At 38.2% G+C, this 20,689-nt stretch overlaps 8 protein-coding genes across 8 annotated transcripts; 6 read left to right on the top strand and 2 right to left on the bottom strand.

Moving 5' to 3' along the window:
* Positions 1 to 868: 868 nt before the first annotated feature.
* VTP21DRAFT_7486 (uncharacterized protein) lies at positions 869 to 1,710 on the top strand (the record flags this gene model as incomplete). The annotated part of the gene is made up of 3 exons (XM_069398232.1): positions 869 to 1,048; positions 1,115 to 1,333; positions 1,390 to 1,710. 3 exons carry the CDS (start codon positions 869 to 871, stop codon positions 1,708 to 1,710), a joined length of 720 nt encoding a protein of 239 aa, XP_069246484.1.
* Positions 1,711 to 1,810: 100 nt separating this feature from the next.
* Positions 1,811 to 2,158, top strand: VTP21DRAFT_7487 (uncharacterized protein; the record flags this gene model as incomplete). Its single annotated transcript, XM_069398233.1, has 1 exon — positions 1,811 to 2,158. The coding sequence occupies one exon, from the start codon at positions 1,811 to 1,813 to the stop codon at positions 2,156 to 2,158; it is 348 nt and encodes a 115-aa protein (XP_069246485.1).
* Positions 2,159 to 3,387: 1,229 nt separating this feature from the next.
* On the top strand, positions 3,388 to 3,708 carry VTP21DRAFT_7488 (uncharacterized protein; the record flags this gene model as incomplete). Its single annotated transcript, XM_069398234.1, has 1 exon — positions 3,388 to 3,708. The coding sequence occupies one exon, from the start codon at positions 3,388 to 3,390 to the stop codon at positions 3,706 to 3,708; it is 321 nt and encodes a 106-aa protein (XP_069246486.1).
* Positions 3,709 to 4,030: 322 nt separating this feature from the next.
* On the bottom strand, positions 4,031 to 9,679 carry VTP21DRAFT_7489 (uncharacterized protein; the record flags this gene model as incomplete). The annotated part of the gene is made up of 11 exons (XM_069398235.1): positions 4,031 to 6,683; positions 6,759 to 7,027; positions 7,098 to 7,484; positions 7,554 to 7,586; positions 7,643 to 8,251; positions 8,309 to 8,425; positions 8,501 to 8,583; positions 8,656 to 8,804; positions 8,872 to 9,109; positions 9,183 to 9,315; positions 9,530 to 9,679. The coding sequence occupies 11 exons, from the start codon at positions 9,677 to 9,679 to the stop codon at positions 4,031 to 4,033; spliced, it is 4,821 nt and encodes a 1,606-aa protein (XP_069246487.1).
* Positions 9,680 to 11,503: 1,824 nt separating this feature from the next.
* Positions 11,504 to 14,277, bottom strand: VTP21DRAFT_7490 (uncharacterized protein; the record flags this gene model as incomplete). The annotated part of the gene is made up of 10 exons (XM_069398237.1): positions 11,504 to 11,623; positions 11,691 to 11,945; positions 12,011 to 12,124; positions 12,187 to 12,275; positions 12,366 to 12,642; positions 12,721 to 13,195; positions 13,258 to 13,763; positions 13,830 to 13,912; positions 13,976 to 14,084; positions 14,152 to 14,277. The coding sequence occupies 10 exons, from the start codon at positions 14,275 to 14,277 to the stop codon at positions 11,504 to 11,506; spliced, it is 2,154 nt and encodes a 717-aa protein (XP_069246488.1).
* Positions 14,278 to 15,287: 1,010 nt separating this feature from the next.
* Positions 15,288 to 16,413, top strand: VTP21DRAFT_7491 (uncharacterized protein; the record flags this gene model as incomplete). The annotated part of the gene is made up of 4 exons (XM_069398238.1): positions 15,288 to 15,336; positions 15,404 to 15,948; positions 16,023 to 16,131; positions 16,199 to 16,413. 4 exons carry the CDS (start codon positions 15,288 to 15,290, stop codon positions 16,411 to 16,413), a joined length of 918 nt encoding a protein of 305 aa, XP_069246489.1.
* Positions 16,414 to 17,187: 774 nt separating this feature from the next.
* On the top strand, positions 17,188 to 18,342 carry VTP21DRAFT_7492 (uncharacterized protein; the record flags this gene model as incomplete). Its single annotated transcript, XM_069398239.1, has 4 exons — positions 17,188 to 17,233; positions 17,309 to 17,856; positions 17,932 to 18,040; positions 18,128 to 18,342. The coding sequence occupies 4 exons, from the start codon at positions 17,188 to 17,190 to the stop codon at positions 18,340 to 18,342; spliced, it is 918 nt and encodes a 305-aa protein (XP_069246490.1).
* A 1,047-nt stretch (positions 18,343 to 19,389) lies between these two features.
* On the top strand, positions 19,390 to 20,323 carry VTP21DRAFT_7493 (uncharacterized protein; the record flags this gene model as incomplete). Its single annotated transcript, XM_069398240.1, has 3 exons — positions 19,390 to 19,588; positions 19,659 to 19,817; positions 19,905 to 20,323. The coding sequence occupies 3 exons, from the start codon at positions 19,390 to 19,392 to the stop codon at positions 20,321 to 20,323; spliced, it is 777 nt and encodes a 258-aa protein (XP_069246491.1).
* Positions 20,324 to 20,689: the final 366 nt, after the last annotated feature.

Raw genomic sequence — 20,689 nt, forward strand, 5'->3', positions numbered from 1 at the left:
TTGAATAAGAAATCATAAAGGTTACATAAAGAAATCATAAAGGTCTGGTTCGCGATTCTATATGTTTTCACAGCCCTACGATTTCTATAGGTTTTTTAACCATTTCCTTTATTGGAATTTTTTGTAGGGAGTGTCTCTTTCAGCGTGCGTGCTAACCATGAAGAGCTTCATAAATAAGTAAAAATCGATATTAATGAAACTCAAGCCAATTACGATATAAAAGCTGCTGCAGAAATAGTCGAATTCCTTGACTCATGCGCTAATGTTGACATGACTATTCTTGTTCCAGAAAATGCGAAATCTCTACGGGTAGATTTTCCAAACGCTAATTTTGAAATAGCCGGTCTGCAGATGACAAATTTGTCTTTGAAAGACTATAGGGGTAATATCAAGGCTAATGTAGGCATTATTTTCCTACGTAATTTTTCAGCTCTATTTTATTCATATCAAATTTGGAATGATTTAATATGAAATAAATGTTAAGATAAATAAATGATAAATGTTGTACGCCATTTTAAATGATTCCAATTCAGCTTTGAAATATATGAGTGACGAGATTTCACAGTGATTATCTGTCATCCATGCCTGCTGCCCCTAGAGTGTCCAAAAATCTATCATTTTTCGAAAACATGAGGAGAAAGGTGTAAGAAGCCAGGTAGATGCTCCATTAAAGTTTATTTGTATTGCTATAAAATTTGTACCATAAAAAGTTCAAAGTTCTACACCTTTAGGTTTGGTACTGTTCCATACTTCGCCTCAACAGCTATAACTTAAAACGTTTCAACAACAGTAGTTACGTGTTGTGACATAGTTCAGGTGCAGGTTTGTATATTCATTTTTCCTAGAAATTGCTCAATCTCAATCAAAAATGTCGACTAATTTTGAAGCGTTGCCTGAATATGCAAAGGAGGACAATAAATCATCTCCATCTCCTAACATTAGTCCCAAGCGTCGTATAACACGTCCTCGGATCGCCTTAGTTGTTGCATTTATTTTAGTACTTGTAGTGTCAAGCGTGATCTATTTCCAAAATTACGCAAACTATAAGGTATAATAATTCTCTAGACTTGGTTATTGGAATTTTAATAGTAATCTTGCTGCACTGCTTTGATAGCCAGCCAGAAATTGGGACATAATCTACGATGAAGAATGGTTTCCAAGATGCTTTACCGGCAGAGATTTAAGAGATATAGCTCTGTGGGGAGGTTCTAGAGCTAAATCCAAAATATTACGAGAGAAATGTTCTGCTTCAATCCCTTGGAATCGTGAGGCTGACTATGTGTATAGTATCGAGCAATCTAATGTTACCATCAATGTGGGCTGTTTGGTTGGAGTAAGTGTTGTCTGGAACGCTTCGTATATGAGCCATTAACATCTATATTCCAATAGGGTGGCAAAGTCACTATCAAGAAATCGAGCGATGGCGCTCGTGGCAAAATCTCAATAAGTCCATATGTCAGCAATGATGCACTTCATAATCAAATAAAGATTAACACCAATATCACTGAGACGAGTTACAATCTCAATGTCACTACAGACATATTAGACTTCAAGGATTCATGCGTTAATGTTAACATTACGATACTGGTTCCGGAGAATGCAAAAAGCCTTAAGATTGTATTCCCTAATGGCGATTTTGATATTAGCGAACTACAGATGGGAATGTTGACATTGTACTCATTTAGAAGCAACGTTGTAGCTAAGGCATGAATGAATAATTTTACTTGTGAGATTAAATACTAATGAATTCACTAAATAGGATCTTAAATTGAATAATTTATCTGTCGATATAAAGCGTGGTAGTGTGGATATGAATTCCATTACTACTAATCAGTGCCAGATATCTGGGACCATATTGAAGCTGGGAGTTGGTCCATTCCCAGGCCATGATGCGTACTATTCGGTCCAGGGAAATATCGTGGAAATGAAAGTATCCCGCAAATATTTCCGTGGTGCCTTTACTGTAACAGCTTGGGACTTAGATGGGTCAGCATATGTTGGCCCCCCTGGTAAAGATCTAGTCATAATACAAAATGTTTTCGATGATGTATATGGGAGTATGCACGTTGACGGATCTCTCTATGAGAGCAGAGGAGTCTCATTTATGCCTAACCTCTTTTTAACTGCCAAACATTCTTTTGAATTGCGATTCGAATAATGCAGTCTTCACTGACAATATTCTTGTCGGATCTAGAGTCAAAGAATATTGAGAAGCACTTAAATACGTTTTTTTTTACAATACGCTTTTTCAATGCTCATTCCAATTTTTTCGCGTATCTTTTTATTTTATAATTTCCCATAAAACGCTAGCACATGTATGTGTAGTTTCAACTAACAACGATTGATTTAGCTATCTTTGAAATATCATTTATGCGATCATACACCAAGTGGGGAGAAAATGGGAAGTTTATGGGCAAATTCACAATATTACCACTTGCTTAAACCATTGTGAATATGCTCAATATGGTTTCGAAATAAAACTGTCTCTAAAAGCAAAAGGTGTTAGTCAATTTCCTTAAAAAAGAAGCGATACTCTCTACCCCTCTAGAGATCACAGGGAATTTATGCTGCGATCCTTTACTATGCATTCAAACGCTAGAGAAAAAGAGATGAATTCATAACAAGGGCGTAGAAAGAATGCTAGCAGATACGACAAACAGCAACATGAAGATAAGCTTCAAGAAATACGAACACAGTCGACAACTTGATTGAATTTTTCCTTCCTCGGTTAGGTATTCTTGCTGTACATATATTTCTCTAACCTTGGTGTCTTGTACTCATCAGCTGCTATAAATCTTAAATTTGCTTTTCTGTTTTTATCTTCCACGGATCCTAATGTGCGTTTCTATTCGTAAACTTAATGTTTGTACTTGTGTAAATATCTACAGCTATATAAATTATAAATTTTGCGGTAGTGGAAGAAATTTTGAATAGCAATTTTTTCCCCCTCCTTTCACAATGGATACGGCAGATATCTTTAATGAAATGCTAAAGGAATATGAGAAGGAAAATCTCAACGCATCCCCAGATAGCCAGAGATCTCCAGGAACAAGCAAAAGAAGTTCTCGATGCATCGCCACTCTGATTATTGCTATTCTTCTTCTTGTTTATGGGCTGATCTGTTTTTACGCGCATATATATAAGTCGGTAAAATCTTTATTGGCAATGGATGATATTCTAAATAATCTATAATGCTAATTTATTCTCTTCATCTATTATATAGACACTAGACTCGATTTCACACAAGGTAAATATTTGTATATATGAAGCTTCATAGATAGATTTTGCGTTTTCTAAAGCAAAACAGCGAGCCAAACAGTTGTGTACTAGGAAATGGAAAGCATTGAAAATATAATAATAATCTAACTTGATTTAATGTAGGTTATTATGCCGGACATTTCCCAAGCAGGCTGCGCAGAAATCCACTCCCACATCCCAACTGAAAACAAAGAAAAATTAAGAGCGTTCCTCAAGCCATTTTCTTGTATTGGTATCTCTCCGGCACAGCTGGTTACCGAAGATATCCAAGCTAAATGGGAGGGAAGCATTTCTCTTCTCTCGCAAAAGCTAGCTAACGTTCCCGATTTTACTCTGGAGGCTATGCTTAGTGAAGAATATTATACGATTAAGATCGGAGAAAAAAACGACACCGACTACGCTTACTTTTCATTGACTCATAAGCTCGGACCCAACGTTAACCGGTATTAGAGCGCGGCATTCATTCCTTACAAATTTAGATCGAATGATTCTACTATGCTATATTCTTGTATTTTCTAATCTCATTTAATGATATTCGATAAACGGATGCCAATATTCCGGTTCTGATTGAACATGATGGCAACTTTCGACTTTTTTTAGCAATGAGAAATGATATTATTATTTCCAAGAAAAAAAAAACAATCCATTTAATGTGCTTAAAATATATAACAACATGAAAAGCAAAATTAAGCGCAGTAAATCAAAAAATAAAACGATATTAGTATGCCGAGATAATAGTTTTCTAAATAAAATGAAACACATGCAGACGAAATCACCTTCCCAACTTCTTCTCCCCATTCACCTCCACCGAGATGTTCCCATTCCAGCCCGTACGAGTAACCGCATGATCTTCCTTCTGTGGCCGAATCATTCGCCAAAGAAAGAAGAGTTTTCCTACATTCCGTAGTCCCTTCATGATCACCTCTACTTCTTCTTCCTCACTTTCCGCCTCGTGGGATAAATGGGTTGTCATCTCAGGCACCTCAAAGGGCACTACCAAGCATTCTGCGGACACGGCAGGGAGTAGCACAGCATCTCCAGGCAGAACTCTTGCCTTTAACGCTTCCAGTATCTCTCTTCCTACAGGTTTTTCATAGTCCTCTGCGTGGTAATTGACGGCAAGCCGAAAGATTTGTGCAGGTGATAATGCCCAGCACACATCACTGATGATCTTAATATCATCAAGCGTAACCATCTTTAGCTGTAACATTTTTGCTGCCTGAGTGACATGTTCAAGATGCCCAGCTGCAGTTCCGATCCCATGAGATCTACACCAGGCAACAAGTCGCTGTATATTTGTTTGGATCTGCATTGCGCGTTTCCAAGAACAAAATCCTTCCCGTTTAATTACATCGTTAAAGGTGCATACGCCCACGAGACCTAAAATCTCATCGCATAGCTGGCGGGCCACCGCATCAAGGAAGAATTTCCGAATCATTTGCCACATCCATTCAAGAGATTCTAAAAAGTCATCCATGGTTGCCTGGCTGGACTTAGTGTTGGACGAGTTAGTTATTGCACCGGTTGATCGGCCCTTATCTATATGAATAAAAGACTGTGACTCAACGACGGCGGGGATGACGTATGGCTGTAACCATCGTTTTAGTGCAATCACAAGTATGCTATAAACTCGTGTGACCAATCTACGAAGTTCGCGTTTGGCTGCCGGAAACATGGGAGTTTGCGAAGAGCCAGCTAGTGAGTGGAGTTCAAGCACATTGCGTAGCCAATATACATTTACAAGGATGGCCTCTTTACCACGCTTTCGTAAACATTCTTCTTTGATTGCAACGGTTGTATCATTAAGCAACATCTGTGCATACTCTTCATAGCCTAGCAGCCAGAGTCTGGTCACACATTTCGCGATTACATGTACTGGAAAAAGTAACTGGGGAAGATTTGAGGATTCACTCGAAGCAGAGATACAGTAGGGTGTGCGTACAAGATTCAGTATGTCATCGCGCAGTTGGGCAAATCCATCTCTGATCCAATATTTCAATGCGAGAAAAGCAGGATCATGGCGGCCAGTAGATGCGGGAGAAAGTAATACTGCGTTAATGGGAATACTAGAGATGGATGCGCGTCTAACACTTGTGTGTGTCACAAGTGATAATGAAGGTGTTATAAGTTCTCCGACCTTATGGATTGGATGAACAACCGTGTGTCGACGTGAAAGCTGCTGCTTGTTATTAGAAGCACTTTTCCTGGCCTGGCAGTGGGAAAATCCTGTCAACTCTGAGTTAGGTGAACTTAATGTTGGAACAGATGGCCTTGCAGATGCTAGATCACTTGCTCTTGCGTGTCGCCTCCGATAACCACTGATTGAAAGCTCCGCTTTCAACCGTGTGATGTCTTTTCTTAAACGCATCATTCCCTCTACGGTGCCATCGCCATTTACTAGTGACCTCGGGCGAGTAGATAGGTCTTGATGGGGCGGCAGTAATTGTTGTAATCGTGCAAGCTCCCGTTCTTTCCTTTGAAGTTCAACCGTTAATCTCACTAGTTCCTCATCGTGTGCTCCCAGTGCCATATCTAAAAGTGAAGCAGATGTATCCACGCTACTTATGCTATCGGGAGTGTCTGGGCGACGGTTATTGTAGTGCGCAAAATCTGAACGCGAGGACCTAGGACTGGCTATATTATATGCTTCTTCTGTCGCACGATACGCACGCTCAACCCGCTCACATTTATCAATCCATGAACGAACACGAGATTCAAGGCGCCCATTGCTATTGACCATCATGCGTTGTATATCAAGTTGATCTGATTGAAGTCGGCGCCGACGCCTCTCGGATGCTTCCCGATAGCGCTGAGCTGACAACACGCCCTCGTTAGTCCGGCAAACTCGCTGAGAAGTTTGTTTTTGTGCGGCCGGTTCAATTAATCTTCCTTGGGTACGAGCATAGTTTCTCCGTGCAGCCCACGCTCTATAAGCAGTCTGAATAATAATGGCAGCTCGTACTCTTCGCATTATTGAATAATGCCTGCGCTGAATCCATCTACGGGCTGCTGCCTGTAGCTGAATGGTCGCCCGGCGGATACCAGTGTACCGCTTCCAGGCCGTGTAGCCGCGCCAAATTCGCTGAATAGTTGTGGCTGCGAAATTAATTTTAACTAAAACTAAACGTTTCTGCGCAGAGCGTCGCCGCGCAACGCACTGTAATCGAAGAGCAAGTTCACGCATAAGGACGAACCGGCGTCTGGCTAAAAATGCAAGAACGTTCTTCTGAATGATTGTAGCTTTCGAGTTCAGAAGCTCGACGCGTCTACCCTCAAGCATCGCTATCTGGTGGGAGCGAAAAAATATTTTTGTGCTACCTAATTGATATTGACCATCTTTGCGCAGGCCAGTTGCATCAAGTATTCGGGACAGGCTCTCTTGCATATCTCGGCTTCGCTGTTCAGGCGGAAGAAACATATAAAATCTAGTAAAGTAAACCGAAAAGAAGCCATAACAAATTAAATGAATACAGGTCGAAAATGGCAATATGAAAATCTACCTGTCCGTAAACTCCTCAAATGTCCATCGTACAGGGTATCCTGCACAACTTATGCGAACTGTCTCCAGTACTCCGCAAGCGCGCAATTGATCAAGCACCATCACTGGGTTAAAATTCCAGGCGGATTTCTGCTCGTTGGGCTTGACACATCTCACATAGTGTACGTTGGTGGCGCGGATGGCATCCATCAGTCCGATAAGAGAAGCTTTAAAAATTGAGCTGAGCGTGGGTTTTTTGAGTGCAATACTGGCTCTTTTTGAACTCGAGTCCTATTTATGAGAGGATATGTGCTGTCAAATACAACGATGAATAGCTCGTAAAAATCATTTCTAGTTTTACCGTAGGTGAAGTAGATGAGATGGTTTTTGATAAAACTTCTCGTAAAAATTCAAACTTGGTAGCTTGGAGCATAGCCAAATGCTCTTCTGGTAGTGTGTCTCGATTCTTTTCGAGGAAACCCTCTGCATCGTATGTAACATCATAGGCATAGTGTGATATTGTAAATGCATTACCACTGAAACGCGGTTTCTGAAAGTAGCGAGCATGGCTTGGCAAATTAAATTGTTGATAGAGCTTCATACACAGACTGTGGTCTGAGCCTGATGGCATACGCGACTCCTCGTCAAGCAATGAGAGTATCCCAAGTTTGCCTTCAATCATTTCAAGGCACGGTTCGTTGTCACTGTATTCAATCATTGTCCAGTCGATATTCTCACGAATATATTCCTAAATATGGAGAAAATTTTAGCTTAAAACTTGAAACTATACACTGATATTCAAAAACAAGTACGATACCTCTTGTTCTAACCTCAAAACCCGCTGATTAAACTATAATCCATAAATGTTAGCTTTCTTCTAAAAACGCAGAGGTTAAAATTATTCACCTCCTGTTGAAGTTTTTCATTAGCATAATTAATGCACAACTGTTCAAACGAGTTTTTCTTAAAGTGTTCAAAACCATATATATCCAACACTCCAATGAATGATTTTGCGCGATCTCCACCACGGCGATGATGCTCTGCCAAACTCTCGTTGACCACTAGGACTAACCACTCAAATACATGAGCATATACATACTTTACAACCGAATCACGTACAACCATGGCTTGCGCAGGTTGTAAATTCGTCACAATTCGTTCCGAACGAGTCGCAATCTGCCGGCGCACTATCCAGCGACGAAACTCGCCTGCATCCACGCCAAGTAATTGTGCTGCGTGTATTAAATGGGAATCATCTTCAGAAACGGAGGCTTCTCCACGTCCACCAATCTGTATATTCCCCACATGAAGTAATGCTGCTAGCAATTGAAATATCGAATGCTGAAGTTCGAGCGAGATACCGATGGTAGAAAGAGCATGACGTGTAACCTGAAATTCATATGCGTCATCGACTCCGCTGATAGTTCCGACCCCGCCCTGATTGAGATAATAAAAGTGGTTGTATGTGGAGAGATGAAAAATTTCCTTCTCATCTGGTGTAGCACCGGCACACAACTACACATAAAAAAGTCAGCAACTTCGAAGATTCACAAACTACTCTGAATATGTCACCTGGTAGAAAACATGATAATTGCGCTCAAATTCTGGTTGGTATACTAATCGAGATCGCTCCAAAAGATATGTTTTAATCTTTGCTCCGATGATATTCGCATCTTTGTCAAATTGTATCTTCACACCAGAAAAATAGATGAAAAACATTCAATGCAAATAAAAATAAGTCAGATAGAAGCCATTTAATAATACCTCAATGAATTTGCCAAATCGCGAGCTATTATCGTTTCTTGTTGTCTTGGCGTTTCCGAAGGCCTCCATGATTGGGTTAGTAGCTAGTGTAGATTTTGGCATCAATATTAAGTGCATTAGAAAAAATACGATTAAATATTTAAGTACATCCTTACCAAGTATTTGCTCTTCTACCTTTGTCATTCCGCTCGAGTCTCTTTCGGCTTTTATGGAAATTTTTTGGATTGATCTTGCCTTTCCATGATTTTCAGCAGTTGCAAAATATCGCATTATGTATTTTGCACTAACTGTTTTACCAGCACCACTAAAAATATTGAAATGCCAAACTTTCAATAAAAATACTAAATATAGGCACTGATTTGGCAGGTTACCTTTCACCCGATACAATGATGGTTTGATTTTTATCCTCACGTATCATACACCGGTAAGCATCTTCCGCAATAGCAAATAAATGAGGCGGTAGATCCTCTCGTTTTCCTCCTGAATACGCGTGGACCATGTCAGATTCATAGAGCTTTACATGTTCAAACGGGTTCACGGCAATTAGGACGATTCCGGAGTAGGTATAGATATTTCCTTCGGCGTATCTTGTTTGAATTGTGTGTAATACTAAAGAATAATTATAATACATTACAAGTGGTTAGCTAAGAGATATTGGATATAAAAAAAATGTCCAATATACTTGAGGGTTCATTTAAATAGGCAAGGCGAGTTAGGTCATCGGTTGATTCTAGATGTGGAGGATTGCGTAGTGGGGGTAAAATGTTGACATCATTCTTGCTAAGATCCGATATTGACAAAACAAGGCGATGTCTCTATATGCAGGTGTATATCAATTCATTAAATAACCGTAAAGTAGTCAACACTTCAAGAAAATAAGATGGCGTTGGCAGGTTTTCGCCATCGAACTTCAAAGAAAATCGTAATGATAATTGTAATCACCAATGTAATATAAAAGCAACAGCTCTCTCTCTCTAACCCAAGTACATAATTTCACACATATAATATCATCCAGTGAATAGCACTTACCATTCCAGTATCATCTTCAATTTCAAATTGCGCGCGATTTTCGGAAGGCCAGACCTGCTTTGCCAGCAACTGCGCACCTACCCACCCACCCTCACCATCTCCTAACCACACATGTGTACCTTTCACATATGCATCCAGGATAGCTACCATTTTTGTAACTTGAGTTGGTTCCCCTTTGCGAGCAACACCTCGCCCACTTGAATTATTAAGTTCAAATAATAGCCCCTTCTATATCAAAACAACACTGTCTATTATTGTTCTCTCCCTCTTGATTAAGCCTAGATTGCTCTGATCGCGATTGATGATTAACTAACAATCAATGAAAACTATGAGGCAATGAACAAGTTAACTTTTGCAGAAAAAAAAAATGAGAAGCACGGTCAACAGCTCCGATCGGCGAATAATTCTTATGGACGTCACGCGTCTGCGTCGACAATTATATAGTGACAATCATATCATTGAATTAAGAGTGTTCAATAATTCTTAAAATATTTTAAGGCGTTAGAGTCACTAAAAGCCGACTAATATAATCAAAAATTAGCAAAATAGTTGTGGAAATATAAGCCTAAGCACAAGAGTCGTATAAAATTCGATATTTAAAACGATATAGAGTTTAAAACTTCGTATTTTTATAATAAATTACGTGTCAATCTCTCCGTTTCTCATGCCATCTGCATGCAACGGAAAGACGACTCCCCTGGGATAGTTTCGTCATCTGGGTAAAAAGAAGAGTGTTCGGTGTTGGTTCGTTAAAAGAGTTATACAATTACCGGTGTGATTTTATTATGCATCATCGAAGTATTAGTACATGAAGCATTACTAAATCTTGTTGGGCATGCCCTATTTATAAGATTATTTTTGTATTTCTCCGTCTGCATTTTTGCGATCGAAAATACAGTAGAGTGACAATTGAAAAATAGACTGCGGTCTACATCCGCAGTCCATACTTTACGATGACAAGGCCGTTTATTGGATAAAAAGAAAATATCTTGCCACCATAAAAGTGGCTTACTTAGGTTGCACATTTGCTCAAACTTCTTTGAATCGAATTTGGCTATTTTAAGTATTACATGCATCAAAATTGATTTTAGAGAATTTCAAACTTACCGATAATAGCTTAAATCTAGGGTATGCTAAATATATTTTACGTTAAAGAATAGTTCTTTAAATCTATTTAATGATATCACGGTGGACATGTTTTTCTAGCAATTCCAGATAAGTAAGCATAATCTCTTGCCGGGACGACAAGAGACTATGATTGGGAGGCAATTTAACCATTTTGTAACAAACGAAATTTACAATTATTTCATGCACCAAATGAAATCTGCCGTAATCATTCATTAAGCGAATTGAAATGTGTATCTGAACAGGATGTCGACGATGATATAAACCTTAACTGGACAGTCTATGCACTACTCAAAAAATAGCTAGTCTTTTTCTTCTCATTCATAGGATTCCATCACATCGGCAACTGATATTTATTCTAATTTTAAAGCATCCTCGTATATAACGATATACTAAATAATACGACGCGCGATTATATCTGAAGTCCTTTATTTAACCTCCAAATTTAAGCTAATTTATTTTTCAACTATTCTATCATGAAAATGGTAGGACATTTTGAGTCGATGGCACTATTTATAAATCGTGACTAACGGAAGCTATGGCACAAAAGGAGTTAAAATTGATGATCTTTATTGGTTTAATCATAGTCGCCATTAAAAAATAAGCCTTCGATAAAGTGCATACAATTGCTCTATTTCAAAGTAAGCGCTGTCAGCATTGACGGTACTTTCACAAAACCGTTCTAATAGATGAACAAGGAATTTCAATGAAGGAGTTTAGGTATATAGTTGACACATTAATGTAATCTTTTTAAGAATAAATACTGTGTTTGGTACTTATATGACTTGAACAATAAATAATCTCTGAAGCAATATCGTGGCTGGAAAATCATTACGTGTAAGTGTATAATCACCAAATTTCACACCGATTCTCTGGTACTGGACAATTGAACGCCTGTGCGAACTCGATGCTGTTTCTTGTTACACCTCTAATCCGGACATCATTTGGAGCGTGTTCGTCAGTCGCATACTAAATGCCGGCAAAAATGGTCAATCTAACATATTAATCCAAGAGGCTGGAATTATGAAATACATACACTTGCTAATCTGTTTTCTTGCGTCGCTGCCTCACACCACATATTTGCAAAGGCGACAAAGAACATTTGCTCTGGAGTGAAGTTTTCAAGTCCTGGGAGCAAACGGTTATCAGCCTGGCCAGCTTGGGATATCTTCACCCATGCGCTATAGGCCTGTGCGAGACCCCCATTATCTGCTATATTTTCGCTCAGGGTTTGTGAACCATCTACCCTGGTAACATTCTCTCCAATAGTCGCCAGTGTGTATTCATTATACTATTCAAAGTGTATGAACTTGTTTAATAAATCGCCAATACTAAATAACGGAGATGTAACCTAACCTGGTTGACAAAACACGATGCTCGTTCATTGTATATCTTTGAGGTTTCGTTTGACCACCAGTTGTGATAGCGACCGTCACCATCGAAGTTCTTTCCTTTACTGTCAAAACCATGCTATAAGCAAGGAAAAAGGGTAAATATAATCAGAAAAATTCTCAATATAAATAAGTTCTTACGATAAGTTCATGCCCCAATACACCATAAGGACCTCCATATTTAATATAATCCGGATAAGCTGGATCGAAAGAAGGGTGTTGCAAAATGGCTGAATTGAGTAAAAAAGATAATAATAATATCAAAATATCTGGATTATTATGGAAATAATTTTTCAAAAGAAAACAATTGGGTTACTTACGAGCAAAGACAGCCATCATATTGGCATTGTCGGAATAAAAGGCGTTATAGTCGTGTAAAGTCATATCTGATTCACTTAGATCTTTCCAAGAAAGTGGATTAACGCGTTTACCCAGGCTGGAAAAAGATAGTTGCGTGAGAAAAATGAGTGCGTTTAATTTATTGATGATATGATCCTCAGTGACGTTCAGAGGAGCATAGAGCTCCAGGATACTCTGACTAGAAAGAGTTTCTGGATCAACTTGTGATACAATCGCTGTCTCATGCATCTTATTAACCTACAGAGATGAATAATTAGTCACTTTGAAGTTTTTAGAGAATAGGAGCAACACTGAAAACATAAGATAAAGTAATACCTTTTCAATTGCATTTTTTCTTGTTACTTCATCTAGCCAAGTAATTTTACTAAGCCGGTCCAAAAATGTATATTGAATCTGCTTCATAGAAGCTAAAACTTGAGTCCGAGTTGCATTATCGGAATTGAACAGAACGTAATATCTCCCAGTCGCATGGAGCATTAGATTGTCAGCGAAATCTATACATTGCTGCTCGATAGAGGTTGAGTTGTCCTGCGTGAAAAGAACGTCTAAAAATTTGACCGCAATTTCAAATGCAGTGAATACTTGGAACTTTGAGTAAGACATGTTAACCAGCATGCTAGAGATATTTCGGTAGATATTCGGGTAATATACGATGATTTTTTCCGGCAAACTTGTGCCCGTTGGAATTAACTCTTTAAGATATACCTCCCAGTTAACAGCGGGGAATAGAGAGGATAGTTCAGAGATCGTAGGGGTGCTGTAAAATTCTAGTTCATTGGAACTTGGTGGTCTATAAGATAAGAGTCATTAATCAAAGTGCCAGTTTGTTGAAACAAATAAATTAACACGTACATCTGTTTAATAAGTGATTTATACAAATTCCTAACTTCCAAAATATTCTCAACAGCAACGGATGACTCAAGTTTGATGACACCGGGAAAAAATGATTGGATCTTCTGGACAATTGCAGTTATTTGTTCTCTCTCATCCCCGTCCTTTAATGGATCTTTTACAAGGAAATCTGGTAGTTCTAACTTGAGCATGTTGATCGGGTCGGGTAAATATGCACTCATAGTCGTTTGAAAGAAGGGGTTAATTCCATACGTTCCTAATTGACCAAGTAATGTTCCAAGCGCAGTTGAATTTATCTCTGTGCCTGCAGCATCCGCAATTTTTTGAAATAGAACCGCGAGCGGGTGATCCCCTTGATGATCGCTCTTCCCATTTATACATGCATTATACAATCCACGTACTTTGGCAAGGATATCCTCGTCATTTTTGTCGATATTAACGTTTTCCCAGCCTTTCACCGGGTTGGATGGATTAAACTTGCCCGTAATTAAATCATTTATGAAATTCTAAGTATATATTCAATAAAATTATTTGAATAAGTCAGCCCAGAACCAATATTAACGAACGCTTACTTTAGTACGATTTTGATTTTCGTCCAGAATTCTTGCCAGGGGCTTTTCGTCTGTTAGGTTTATTGAGCTAATGAAGCCACCACCTAAGGCATGCAAATGGGGTTAAAACGTTATATAAAGAACTGACAAATGCTCTTTTAAATTACAGGAAAATTTATGAAAATCTTCACATGGATTAACACTAGGATCCATTGCTGCCTTAAATAACTGAGCAGCATATTTGCATTGAGGAGTATCACAAACCGTTGGTACTGTCTATTCACAATACCGAAAATTATTCCAGGCTGTGTAATACATAATTGTTCTTTAAACGTTCAAATACCTGAGTCTTTTCTTGATTTTGTCTGATAACCCCTCCCTCCACACCCTTTAAGATAAAAAGGGTTATACAGAGCAAAACTAGTTTGCTAACAAGACATGTGCCTGTACGATATTGCACAAATAGCATTGATAGTTGTTTTTAAATGTTAAGTACTATATAAAGAGTTGAATTGCAGATAGAATGTGATAAGCAGTTATAGGTGATGTTAATTTATACCCTACTTTCACTTTGTCAAAGTTTCTCGGATTTTGCCGAGCATTATGTTTGAGGCTCATAACACGGAGACGGCCGAAGCATGTAAAAAGATGTTTCGATGCTGGAATAATTTACATCATACTAATATGAGAAGGCTTAGCTCAATTCGGTCAAAACCAGCTGGGTGGCAATGTTAAAGGAAGAGAATATAAAGAATATTCTTTTGCCAAAAACTGACTTTCTGTTTTGTGACCTATCAATAAGCTTCGTTGTCGGATTACCGGAGTTTCTTCCTATGTTTTGATAGTGGTAAAGCAATCATTGCTTAGAAGAAGGCTTTGAATTTTTAATTTTCTAGCGTTAGGCGAGCTAAAATGGAATAATCTAGCAAGCATAGCAACCGGCAGCTCTCCCATAATATATGTTGGTCAAGCATCCTACTATTTTAAGATTTCACCAAAACGTGTTAAATAAGAATATAGGCCAATTATGCAATTGAGCTATACTTCTTTCAAGTTCGTTTTCCTCATGATTTGGATGGCCTGCTGACCTTAATTTTAGAAGGCGATTTAAGAAAGCAATCGAAGATAGTGGATACAGGGATTAACCTGGATGACCTGTAACAAAAACACACTACGATAATTTATATATTAATAAAATATTATATTCAGATCATAACTTAGTTTCAGTGACCATATGTTATTCCTTGTAATTATACGAAATATCTAGGATTTTTGGATATTTGAGGGGCTTACGTATTTAAATCTTGTGATAAAATATTACAATTAATGAATAATGATTAGAAATACGATGGATAAAGGCCTTACTAATACGAATCAAACTAATTCATTACCACGTTCTAAATATCATAAATACGCTTACTAGTCTTGTTCATTTTTGTTTTTAGGACATATTCCTTGCATTAAAACACATTAACAGTCATGTCTGATAAACCTATTGTTGTTGTGGCAGGGGCTACTGGAGCTCAAGGTAATTTTCTATCGTGGTGAAGCAACTTCAACTTAGGGAGAACTCTCTATTCAATTGAATATATTAGGCGGATCTGTTGCAAGAGCTCTCCTACAAACGGGGAAGTATCATGTGCGTGCTATCACGCGTAACCCCGATTCTGAAAAAGCCAGGCAGCTTGCTACTCAAGGTGCCGAAGTTGTTAAAGGAAATTTATCAAGCATTGAGGATATGAGACGGTGTTTCACAGGAGCTTATGCTGTTTATGCTGTTACCAACCCGTATGATCCGAATAATAAAAAACAAGGAGAGGAATTCCGTCAAGGAAAAAATATGGCAGATGCTGCGCTTGCTAAAGGTGTTCAACATTACATTTGGAGCACCTTGATAAGTATAGAGAAATCATCTGGGGGAAAGTTCAAAGTAGAGGAATTTGATGCTAAGGAGCGCGTAGAGGAGTACGTGAAAAAGATCGGTCTCCCAGCGACGTTTGTGAATCTTGGATCTTACTATGAAAATTTCATTCAAAGCAATATAATTTCAACGTCTGAAAAAGGAGACACGGTATATATCAAGAACTTTATCCAGCCTAGCCATAAAGTGGGAATGCTGGCGGCCAGCATTGACACTGGGGTAAGCAGCGTACTCCTTTTACTTCAATAATCCATATAAACTCACTCCTAATTTTATCAATGAATTTCGATCAGAAAGCTGTGGTTGCCATTCTTTCCAACAAGGAAAAATTTGCAGGCAAATATCTGCACCTTAGCGCAAAAAGCTACACTTTTACTGAATTTGCCGAGATAGCAACCAAAGGTATATAACCGTTTAGCTTCTAAATTTGCTTTTTGTGTTCTTACTGAGCTCATATTATTCTATCTAGTTTCCGGCATTCAGCACGTTTATAGCTTTCTGTCACATAAGGATGTTAATCCTAAGGATTTCCCCTTCAATCCTGATTTATTTGAATTTTTTGATGGGATATTGAGTGAAGAAGAACTTCCCGGTCTCATTGAATCGAGAAAGGAGCTTGGGATAGAATGGTTAGAGTTAGAAGATTATTTGAAAAGTATTAACTATGGAAACGATTTTGCGTGATACTTTATTATCAATTTTACAAAATATTTTTTATATACAATTGTACTGAGAACATTTAAATGAAAGTGTTGTATTGAGATATTCTTATAAATATATTATGGGCTATCTTAATAAAAAAAATATTCTATGAAAAAAATTACAAAGGAGTAAGCGGGAGCAAAAGAAACTACTGGCCTCTCTCTTATATTCTCTAAATTTCCGTTTGTAAAAATATACAGTATATAGAAATGATTAACAATTCATTGTTTTTCTACATGTCTCTTTGTGTTTTTCTTTTGAATTTTTTTGTAGGATTTAAGAGCATAGCCATAAATATTCCAAAAATTAGCTGAATTAGCTTAAGACATATTTTTTATTGATATCCGTATATTGTTTATTATATGGGATAGTTCAGTAATTTTTAACGCCTTAACTACTCAACGTTATTGAAATATTTCAACATTATAACGCGAAAACTAACTAGTTCACTAGTGAATATTAATAAGAAATTCTAAACGATGACAAATCGATCTAAGTCATTCCCCGTTTACTAATTAGGATAAGAGATAAGTTCCGGAAATTCTTGTACAAAATTAGCAGTGATTCATATATTGAGAGTATTATACGCATCGCCGCATATGGAGAATTTCTTTACTGATGTGATATTAGTAATGATCAACTAATCCTGCTATTTCCATTCTAAATTGCATTATGCACTAGTTTTAATAAGTATATAAATTGCTCGATAAAGACCTTTTACTCAATAACACCAACCAGACAGAAATAATCAAACCGATGACAAAGCCTATTGTTGCAGTAATTGGAGCAACTGGATCGCAAGGTAAACCGTTAACATAGAATAGGAAGTTTATTCCAAGTCTTTGCTAAATCTTTTTCGCATTTTCTTTGTCGTTAGGCGGATCTGTTGCAAGAGCTCTCCTGCAAACGGGAGAATATAGTGTACGTGCAATCACGCGAAATACCAATTCGGAACAAGCCAAATTGCTTGCTTCACTGGGCGCTGAAGTTGTTAAAGGAGATGCTTCAAGCCTCGATGAGATGAAACAGTGTTTCGCTGGAGCCTACGCGGTCTATGCAGTTACCAACACTTATGACCCCAATAATCAGAAAGTAGGCGAGGAATTACGACAGGGCAAAAACATGGCAAATGCCGCCCTTAATAATGGGGTACAGCATTTCATTTGGAGTACCCTGGTGAATTCAGAACAAGTGTCTGAGGGAAAATTTAAAGTCGACGAGTTTGATGACAAGCACCAAGTAGAAGAGTATGTAAAAGAGATAGGACTCCCGGCCACCTTTGTGGATGTGGCATTTTATTATGAGAATATCGCCGGGGATACTTCATTTCAAGTTTTGAAAAAAGAAGGAGATACGGTTTATATATCTTACTTCATCGAGCCTGATGTCAAAATTCCAATGTTGGCTGTTAGTGTTGATCTTGGGGTAAGTAGCATGGTGGTCATTTTCTCAAGCCCCTCATATGGTGTACGTAAATAACTGATTATATTCTATTAACAGAAAGCAGTCGTTGAAATAATCTCAAACAGAAATAAGTATTTAGGAAAAACAATACCGCTAATTGGCAAGGGTTACACATTCAACGAATATGCAGAAATAGCAACAAAAGGTATACATCTCTCTAACTATTTCTACATGCCAATGTCTTCATTCAATTACCTTGATTGAACTGACAGACTTTTTTTCATCTCTATAGTTACGGGAATAAAGCACGAATACCGATATATACCGCCTCAAAGTATTCCTCCAGAAAGCCCAGTGAATCCAGTTTTATTTGAATTTTTCAACTGGATGTTTTCCCAGCAACGACAGCCATATGAATCAAACAAGGAGCTAGGGATCGAGTGGGTGCTGTTGGAGGATTATCTGAGGAGCATTGGCTATGGGAAACGGAATAATTTGCATATCTAACTTTAGAATAACTTGAATAATTTTACTTGGCAGTATTATTCATTTCTTGTTCCCAATTTTAAAATGTTTAAGCTGTGAGCAAGGCAAAAATATATTGACATACTTGCCCTGAATATTCATCTATAAAATTAGAATAGGAATGATATTATTCTTTCAATTTATTACTAAGTATTGACGTATTATTTTTAAGGCATCTAATAGTTTGTATCGTAGGCTTCAGTATTTATCAGATATAAATTGAATGTTTACTGGATTCAACCACAAGTTGGTCGACGCTTTTGAAGAGCACGGGTGCTTGGACTCACAATTCTGATCTTCAATTATTTTAGAGAACCGTAAAATCTCGAAGAAAAAAAACTTATCTAACATTTAATGGCACATTGAGTTAAGAAAAGAACCGAGCGTGTAAATTAGAGGGAAAATAAAAACTATCATATATATCGATTTTTTAATTTACTACTTATTCGCTAAGATTAATCTCGTCATTCTGAAAATGGGTGATTTTTTTTCCTCATTTAGGATTGATCTCATCAAGCTATTTTTGTATATATCCGATTCCAATATAATCAGTTTGAAGTTCCGCCTATATGTTGTTTTCTCTTTTTTTTTTCTTTTTAAGATCAACCAAATCACACCCGGACATTAAAGGTGAGATTAGTTTTAGACTCTAACATTGAGGCTGCTAAAACACATCATAATTATAATCCGCCAGTATTCTCCTCTATATCCTCCTTCTTTTCCAATTTGCTCTGGACGTTTATCCTTAATTGGGAAAGAGAGGGAATTTCGTTTACCCTGAGATATTATCTTCATTCATCTCTATTCGTTTTTACACCCTTCTTCCTTTATAATTTTCTTTTTTCAAATTTTCCTACTCCCGGGAGACGCTGAGGATTAGAAGCGCATTTGCCGCTTGAACGCACTTTAAATATAAGCAATAGGTTGGCGGGGTTTTTATTTCTTAATCCAAGAAAAGAAGTCAAACCCGCAAGAGTTCGGTGGTTAAATATTTTTTTGCGCTTAATCTTCAACATATTACTCTCAACGATGGCCACTCACGATCGCTATTATACGGCTGATGGCGACATGACTACAACCTCATCGTCTTTTTTGGCTTCATTTTCCCAGCCAACTATGCAGGCAGATCTATCACACTATCACCACGCTCATCACCAAAATGGAAACGGTCATGGGCTGGAGACGTCCCCAGTGAAACCGAAGCGTCAGCAGGTGAAAAATGCATGCGGTAAGCTCATCAAGTCGATGATACATCTATCCACAATTTATTCAGCTGAACTCGTATATTTCCTTATCAGTTAATTGTCAGCGAGCTTGTAAGAAATGCGATGAGGGACGGCCTTGTCAGCGGTGCGTGAAATACAATCTGACTGCTACTTGCGTGGATTCACCCCGCAAGGAACGACAAAAAGGTATCAAACGGGGTCCGTATAAACGCAGAAAGAAAGCTGGAGAAGGTAAGAGTGTTTCTTTTAGTTGTGAGATAAATGGGTCAATAGAGAGGAAGAAACTAAGTTGCTTTTGAACTCTTGCTTCATAATCAGATAAAGCAAATCCATACATGTCCATCAATACAAATGGCTCCAACTCGCCTCTTACGACTCTCCCTCCCTTCGCCTCTGCCGCATCCAATGCTGCGACCGACCCCGCCTTCTATACAACTTATGACGCCTACACATATCCCGTTAATCCAGCCGCACTCTTGCATCAACAGCATTTACAGCAGCTACAGGCTCCTTCGGCATCTTCTGCCAATAACAACTCCATCTCAGCGCCCATTCCCACTCTAGCCACAGTCCCCCATTCCGCACCAACTCCGCCGCCTGGGAGCGGCTCAAGCAACGGAGGTGGGACAGAGCAGAGCGAGGATGGAAGCAAACTCACCATTCTATCACAACTCTGTAGTGCGGTTTTGCATTCTGACTCGAGAGAAGGCGAGGTCGAATCAAAAAGTGATAATTAATACTTGTTAAGGTTATTTGCCATTTTGATATTCATATTTCATGATATTATTACTTTATTATTTCTTCCTCTTCCTGCTTCGCCCTCCTGTTTTTCATTTCCCCTTATTTTGTAGAGACGATACAAGCCTTTTTTCTTCACCTTAAAATAAAATGAGCTTTGGTTTTGATTACGTATTCATGATCTAATCGAAATGGCTAATTTACGCGTCTTATTGAAGCGATAGGCTGAGTCAATGAAAAATTTTTTCGAACCAACCGTTGTGGAGTTTTCGAGAGAGGGGAGACTCTAAAATGTAAACGCGTTGTTTGCTCTTTTTCTTTTCTAAATTTTTCCAAACTATTTCATCTTCATATCTTTTGTTTTA

The sequence above is a fragment of the Calcarisporiella thermophila genome (genome assembly GCF_041956535.1).
Source record: "Calcarisporiella thermophila strain CBS 279.70 unplaced genomic scaffold VTP21scaffold_30, whole genome shotgun sequence".
Lineage (NCBI taxonomy): Eukaryota > Fungi > Calcarisporiellomycota > Calcarisporiellomycetes > Calcarisporiellales > Calcarisporiellaceae > Calcarisporiella > Calcarisporiella thermophila.